The sequence below is a fragment of the Halichoerus grypus genome, chromosome 12 (assembly GCF_964656455.1).
Source record: "Halichoerus grypus chromosome 12, mHalGry1.hap1.1, whole genome shotgun sequence".
Classification (NCBI taxonomy): Eukaryota; Metazoa; Chordata; class Mammalia; order Carnivora; family Phocidae; genus Halichoerus; species Halichoerus grypus.
Window position 1 is genome coordinate 28551738 of NC_135723.1, and position 8017 is coordinate 28559754.

General features: G+C 37.7%; 1 protein-coding gene across 2 annotated transcripts in view; it reads right to left on the minus strand.

Annotated features, from left to right (window-relative positions):
* Nucleotides 1-7191, minus strand: part of SEMA3E (semaphorin 3E) — a 246189-nt gene extending 238998 nt beyond the window's left edge. For both annotated transcript variants that reach the window (XM_078060095.1, XM_036107927.2), the window contains exon 1: nt 6458-7191. In XM_078060095.1, the coding sequence (XP_077916221.1) occupies nt 6458-6572 (115 nt within the window). In that variant the 5' untranslated portion in view covers nt 6573-7191. The remainder of the gene's footprint in view (nt 1-6457) is intronic.
* Between the last annotated feature and the right edge of the window lie 826 nt (nt 7192-8017).

The following is an 8017-nucleotide window of genomic DNA, read 5'->3' on the forward strand; positions in this document are numbered from 1 at the left end:
ATCCAAAGTCTAGAGTTTTTAGGCCAATGAAAATAGAATGTGAGAGTGTTCTGTAATTCCTGGGCCTACGCTATTCTTCTATATGAACTGTGCCAAAGCCATGAGCTAAGTCCTTGAACAGAGAGCAGTAATGGCTGAGAGTTTAGTTACCAGGAATAGAGGTGGAAATACATTTCTAAGCCCCAGAAATCAGGCAAGTCATGGATTTCTCTTTTCCTCTTCCACACTTGTGGAAGAGGCAAGATTACCAGGGCAAGAGGGCCATATAGCGGAAATACCCTGAACCAGGCATTAGTATTAATGGAGGCTGAACATTTCTTGAGTTATCAGTTGCCTTGGCCATCACCAGGGCCATGCATGTGAAGTTAAGTCATCAATTCCACAGACATCTCTGTTCTTGAAATCAGCACATTCTTCAGAGACTATAACACTGCATTCAAATGTGGCATTCACACATTCTTTTCATTCATAGTCCAGAAAATCCAGCCTATACAATATTCAGTCTTGTCATTGTCATCCTTATCATCCTTATCAAAGAATAATGCTTGCCTAAGTCCAAGAAATAACTAATGACATTGATAGTTTCTCTTATGCTTCAAATGTTACTTAAAACCAGGCTGCGAGAAAATCATTATTAAAATAACCATCATCCTTTGTAGAATTTATATAGTATTCCAAAGTGTCGGATTTTGTGCTAAAAGACTATGACCGCCATTTAGCCCTGCGTCTTGAAACTAAGAAAATAATCTAAATCTTCACTCTGCACCTTTTGGAAAATGTTTTAATGGTATGATTTCACTTTTGTTTTGTTTTCAATTCTCTGAGCCTGACCTTACAAAACTACTTTAACACTGCGGTGGCTATGGATAAAGGGGCATGCATGCATGCAAAGTGCCATTTCTGGATTCCAGCAGGCTAAATTCCTCTACTAAACCACAGAAGAGTTTGACACACAAAGATAAAGGAGTAAATCTTTGCACGCTCTCCCACTAAGAACTCCTAATGATGATTCCAGTAGATATCTTTGAAGAAATAGAACTGATCCTGCAGATTACGAACAGTAATTTCCACCAGCAATGACCAATTTGATGTTTGGTTCTTTATTATGTGGCCATAGAACTGAGGCCACCAAGTTGATCTCATCCCAGAGAGACCCCCCTCTATGAAATCACCTCAGGCTAGGTGACAAATCTGACATAGACGGCAAAGTAATAATAGGGCAACAAATTTTTGAAAGAATATTCCACTGTGACAACATGACTACTGCATATATTTAATAGTCAAGAACAAGTATTGGATTCTATCTTATGGACAGGACACTCTCCTCATAAGACCTGTAAGAAATGGTTTTATGCAACTAAGTTATTTTTTCAGTCTAAAATTGGTCCAGTTCATTTATAAATTCCATTTACTGTTTTTGCTAGCTCTGACCCTACCGCTATATTAAAGGACAACAGTTTTCACAGTGTAAGACCCAAAATCCAGATAAGGACTAAATAATTCATATTCACTCAGGGACTTCAGTATATCCATACGCACTTCTGTGACATGTGGGCAATATGTGTCCATAACAAACATAAAAGTATGAAGAATAGGCCATCTAAAATCCTTACATGGACTTCCTCTACAGAAAGTATATTCTGTGTAAACTACACTCAACAAAACATTGTAATTCCTTTCATCTTAGTCCGGTGTTTTTAATTTAATATAAACTATTTCTTAATAAATCCATCACTTAATTCTTACTGACTCTCCCTGATAGAGATCTGGCATGAAGATCTGTGTTTACTCTTGGGTCCTAGTTTAACTACTTTCTTCATGAATCATGCCTTATGACCAGTTTTTATTTATTGATCGCAGAAAGATGTGTGACTAATGTCACTATTGATAGTACCCAGTTACTGGCTGAGCTATGAGCTGGGTTCGGAAAAACCGGCCTAGTCACTGCCTCTTTTTTTATTTGCGCTGGATATGAAATGAATACCACACTTCCAGGATGATCACTTAAAACTTTCAGTTTGGGGGCGCCTGGGTGGCTCAGATGGTTAAGCGTTTGCCTTCGGCTCAGGTCATGATCCCGGGGTCCTGGGATCGAGCCCCACATCAGGCTCCTGGCTCAGCAGAGAGCCTGCTTCTCCCTCTCCCTCTGCCTCTCCCCCTGCTCATGCTCGCTCGCTCTCTCTCTCTCTCTGTATCTCTGTGTCTCAAATGAATTAATAAAAAAAAAAAATCTTTAAAAGAAATAAAATAAAACTTTCAGTTTTTATTGTGCTCTTCTAGAATTCTATCTCAATTTTCTTCCATATAAATTGGAAAAAGTTCTGAAGGTTGTGGTGTAAAATGAATATGTATAATTAATTGATACACTACACATGCTATTAAAGCAAAACTATTGGCCATGAATCTTGGAAAAAAAAGACACTGGTGATTCAATCATCTTCTAAATTATTGTAACCAGAAGCCAAAGGTATGGAAGATGGGATTTGGAGTGAATGCCACTTATCAGGATAAACCATACATTTTATGCTAATTAAGACCAACTTCTTCTGTCTTCTATATTAACATTATCCTAGCATTTATTGTATCCAAACTCATGCCATTCCTAAAGGTTTTTCTCTTTAGGACATGTTTCCTTCTAACCTTCTCAATTTATATCATTCTTCAGGAAACATTAATAAAATAACTTTTAGGTTATAAAGTACTTTCACAGTTTTGTCATTTCATTTGATTCTCTCAAAAACTCAGGAAGATATACAGAGAAAGCACCATTACTATCCCTATTTTTAAATTAAGGAAACTGAGGCACAGACAATTACCATTAGTATAAGTGGAAGGACTAGAGGTGGAGTGAAGACCTCTGACTCTGAATCCTAAACTCTCTGAACTATGACAAATCTGTTCTTAATTGGTTATAGCTAAATATAGACAGACTAATTAATACTCTTCATCCCACTTTTTATATGTACAGATATATATTCAATGCTCAAATCCACTTTCATAATGTCAACATATTTTAGGAATGATCTTCTGCCATAGTTATGTCTTTACTTCGTTATCTCTTCACCAAACATCCTCTGATTACACAACTACTCTCCTTGGCTTCTGTGATTGTCATTCTTTACTGGGTCTTTGATTACCTACCCCATCTGCCAAACTCCCTTGATTGAATTTCTGGGGTTTTCCATGTACATTGGGATTTCTTCTTTGACATGGGGCTTTGCTCATTTGTTTTTTCTTCTTTGAGCTCCATTATCAAGAGGGTTATTTTTGCCTTCCCTGTAACCTCATTAATGCAGGATGGTGAGAGATAAGGAGAGAACGGACATCAACAGAGAGAAGTGGCTGAATCTAGTAGGACTCTACTCCCTTCCTTCTCTCTCTCCCTCACTTCTGTCATGAGGATCACGGCTATTTTTCAAGGAAATCCTTGGGTAGCATATTATAAATTTGAATTAATCACACCAATATTATCCTCTTTAGGGTACTGGCTATAAAGTTGGCTATAATTCTTAACTATGCATAAACCCTTAAATATTTGCCTAGTACAGTTAATGTCAACTCAAATCTTGACTGAAAAGTCTTATAAAGCAGGACAGTACCTTGCTATATTTTTGTTAACCCAATTTATCTTATATGTATAAAATATATTAAAAGATATGTTCATTGTCTCAACAAGAGTAAATATCTCACAGCTTTATCCACTAGGCTTGCTCTCAGCATATTTGCTTAACATCGGAGTGGAGTGGATATTCAGTAAGAAGAGGGAGGAATTCAGTATTACCCCACTGCGGGTGGAGGGTAGTGGGAAATAAGCAAGAAGATGCTCTGTATCTGACACCAACTTTCTACCTTGTCTTCCTTCCTTCTCTGCCTTTTTTCCCCTTTTAGCTCTAACCGTCTCCCCTCCTCTTAAACTCTGTTTTTAGAACATGCCTCTTCCAGAGATAGAGAAGGATGGAGGAGAGAGGAAAAGGACATGTCATGGGTATTTTCATACAATTTAGCTCAAATTTTTATATGACACTGAAATTTTGCCTCCTTTTTGGGAAGAGACTCTAGGCTTGTGGTCTCAAGTGCCATCCTGATAATGGAGACCACCTCCAGGGAGCCTCCCAGATTTATCTGCTGAGGGCTAGGCAGCAGTTCAGAAGTGTGACATTATTTATATCCAGGGCTCCTTATTTTGGAGGACCATGTACTCATGTATAATATCAATCAACTAACTGACCCATTACTAAAATGTGACAATTTCTGATATCACTGAAGATAGCAAAAGATTATACTCTTAAATACCACCCCCATAGTTTTTGGATACCCCTAAAATGTCCACTGAATTCCAGAAGGTAAAGAGTAAATGGGGGCATCTTACAGTGGACTGATGGGGCTGCATATTCTTAGTCTGGCAGTCCTCTGCTTTTGCTGAGGCACCTGCGGTAGGCATTTACTGCTTAGGTTACATCTCTGGTATGATCTCTCAGCTGATTTTGCTAGCTAGCTAAATTGCACAAGTGAGAACATTCTATTTTCAGGTAACTATACACTGTCTTTGTATAAAAGCACAACAGTGAGCATTTCAGCCAGTGCCATTAAATAAAAAGATTAAGAAAAACCAAAGGGGAATTTGGTGGTAGTTTTCAGTCCTATGTACACATAGAGACTAGCAGTTCTATTCCCACATCATGTAACACAACCCATAAAATCAATTACAGTTATTCCTTTGATTAAGAGAGGTGTAATAAAAAAAAAAAAAAGAGGGATGTAATGAAGATAAGTCTGATAACAGTATTTTGCATAGCATTTAGATGCATTAGAGAGTTTTGGTATGCTCTGACCAAATTATAAGCTCTCTGATGAAATACTAAAAGGAGATACCTTTGAAAATACCCTAATATTGAACTACTAAAAACAACTACCCTAATAATAAGGTATAAAAGGTTAACACCAGGTGCAGTAGAATGGTAGGTCACCAAAACTGGCAGCTTATCCTCTTGTCTACACAAGAAAAACAATCCATTTATTATGTTCTTTTTCTGACATCTTTCTTTGTCCATAATTTATCACACCAAATTTTTACATTTTGATACATTCGATCAAACTTCTTAGAAATATGCATTTTGATACATACCGTGATACATCTTCCTAATTCAAATAATCAGTGCTAATGCTAGGTACTCTATTTTAAATTCTTTATAAATTTAGTGTCAATGTGTCTCTTAAACTTATGTTATCTACTGGAGAGTGCTATAGGAAATCTATTTAAATAAAGAAAGTATTCATAGAGTTTTAACTTTTCTAAACATGAGAAATTTCTACAGTCAAAATCAATGGATGATTGTCCAATAAAACCAAAAAATGATCAATCATGTCTTATACAAGTGAGGCTTCCTGTTTTGTTTCTCCCTCTGGTAAAGATTACACCTATACTTTAAAAATACAGGTTTCTCTTCTTTCTACAATAGGGACATTTAAAGCTCACACAATTGAAAAATGGTTCTTCTGGAATTCTTGTTATTGCAACTGTTATCTGTCTCAATGATTAGTGATAACAAATACTTCTTTCTGAAAAATGTATTCCAAATTACTTTTAGGTCAGCAGTCACTTTCTCTACATGTGGGTTTTGTTTGTTTGTTTACAGGAAAAATCACCAAACCTATTCATGAATGGCTTTTGCTGGTCCTGATACAAAAGCTATCTTTTGATAATTTATTTATGACCAAATGCTGCTTTCCAAGACATTGCTGCAGAATAAAATATTTAAGCACTTTGACAGATCTTCAGTGAAGCAATATGAATTTACGTTAAAAGACTAGATGCTAGTGAATAGTATCCTGATACTTTAATCAATGTAAGTCAGTTTACAAGGATTGCTAATAAACTCTGAATATTTTTTCGCCAGACATAAGAGAAAGTCTAATAATCAGTTTGACTAAAAAGCTAATTTATATCACTCGTTAGTCATTTTAATTACATGGTGATGACTGTGATCCTGGGTAAGAAATCATTTTGCTTCTTTTCCCCTCCTCTCATCCCCATTATGGACAACACAAAACCAAAATCAATTGCACTTCTATTTCTAAAGCCCTTCTCCCACATCCTTGCTTCCCAAAAGGCATAAATCGGAATTCAAATACCTACTGCTAACTCGGTGGATTCAGCGCCACAAGGCTATTTACAACCTGCTTCCTGCTCCCTTCTGTTGTGTCTGCTAGAGAGTGAACTTCTCATCAACACAACCTAATATCTACAAGACAAAAATAACATCTCTAAGTTGGCATGCGATTTTGCACTATTTTCAGGTGTGGTTAAGTATTGACATGCTAATTAGAGGTACTTAGAATCTTAGGTCAGTTTTGCATTAATTTTTTTCAGCTGCATTTTAAGGGTCTGTGTTAAAGTGCTTTGATTTCTCTCGCTCTCTTCTTTTTTTTAACAAAAGGATCTATAAAGGTGACCTACCTTTATGTGACAGACGTAAGCGGGGGTGAGTGGTATCAGCCGTGTGCCCTCCTATCCAAAGCTCCAGTAAGTAAGCCCACAGGAGCCGGGTGACAAGGTTCGCAGCCGATGCCATGCTGCCGTGCTCACCGGGCACCCCTCCGATCCTCACTTTAAGGCGGGTCTGAGTTTTACTTAGGACTCCCCTCCAGGGGCAGCACGTGAGAGGCTTTGTCAGAAATCGAACGCGTTGTCATCAGAAAGCACAGTCCCAAAGTGCCATTTGTCAGGCTGTATTTGGATATGTAAAACCTTTCTTCCCTTAAGACAGTTGTTTATAAGCCGGGAGCAAGAGGACATTCCAAGGAGTGAGCCTTCAGAGCCATGTCCTGTCCAGAGCTCTCTTCAGCAACTATGCCGGTAGACTCAGGAGGAAACTGTATTTTTTTTTTTTTTTTTTTTTTTAGTCACTTCTGCAAGCGCTTCATTCAGAAAAAAACCCCGGAGCACACGCACTGCTTTCCCCGTGGAGCTCTTCTCTTCTGGCTCCCTGAAGCCTCTCCGAAGTCAGTCTCTTGCACTGACTTGCCAAACAGCTAGTTTTAATTCACCTTTCACCTTGCTAATTAAAAACAAGAAGTGCCATTCCCTCTAGGAGTTGCAGGATCCACCCAGCAGGGATGCCGTTCTGTCAGCGAGCCGTGTTTACAGGGAAAGTTCAGGCAGGGTTGAGCTGTTTCTAGGAAGTGTTTCTGGTCCACGTGCCCTGCTCCCACCCGCCCTCCCAGTATTACTGGCCCCACGTCACTCAGCGCAGGAGACAAGTCCAAGCTTTGATGGGGAAGGCGGATCAGGAGGGAGAATGATCTATATAATAGGCTGATTACTGGGGTATATACAACAGAAGAGGATGGAGCGCCGGGAAGGGCTTTTAAATGCTCACTCACCAAGATTAACCCTTGAATAAACGCAAATTCATTTTAAATAATCTATTTGCCACCAACCAGCACCCAAATTGATTTTTTTCAGTTTCCACTGAAATTGTGGGTTGTTTTTTTTTTTTTCCTTCACATTTATGGCTTTTTTAAAATTACTGATTACATCTTAGAAATGTTATTTTCAACTCTTGGAAGGAAAGTATGTTTCAAGAGCCTGAAAAAAACAAGTCACCTGTGATTGTTTCATAAATGTGTTAATACTAAAAAAATTATTTTACTTAGGCAAATTCTTCAAACCAATTAAAAGCAAATCCTTTTTTTTTTTTTTTAAAGCAAGTCATAAATTTCAGCCCAAGTTTAAGAATACATTCTGAAGTCATTTTCTCCTAGGTAAGGTACCTATGGAAAAGTTTAGGTTCTCTATGTGACAGATCCCAGTAAAGCAGGTATTAGAAGACTCATGATGTGAAATTCTCCTGCTATACACTTTCAGAGTTTATTTTCCAAGACACTATGTTTGTGTAAATAAGCTTAACACAACAGGTCAACTTTACAAACTACTTTCAATCAATCTCAAAAACTAAACCAAACACTCTGTAGCTGTTGGCATGGAAATGAATGTCACTATTTTAAGAGACCAATA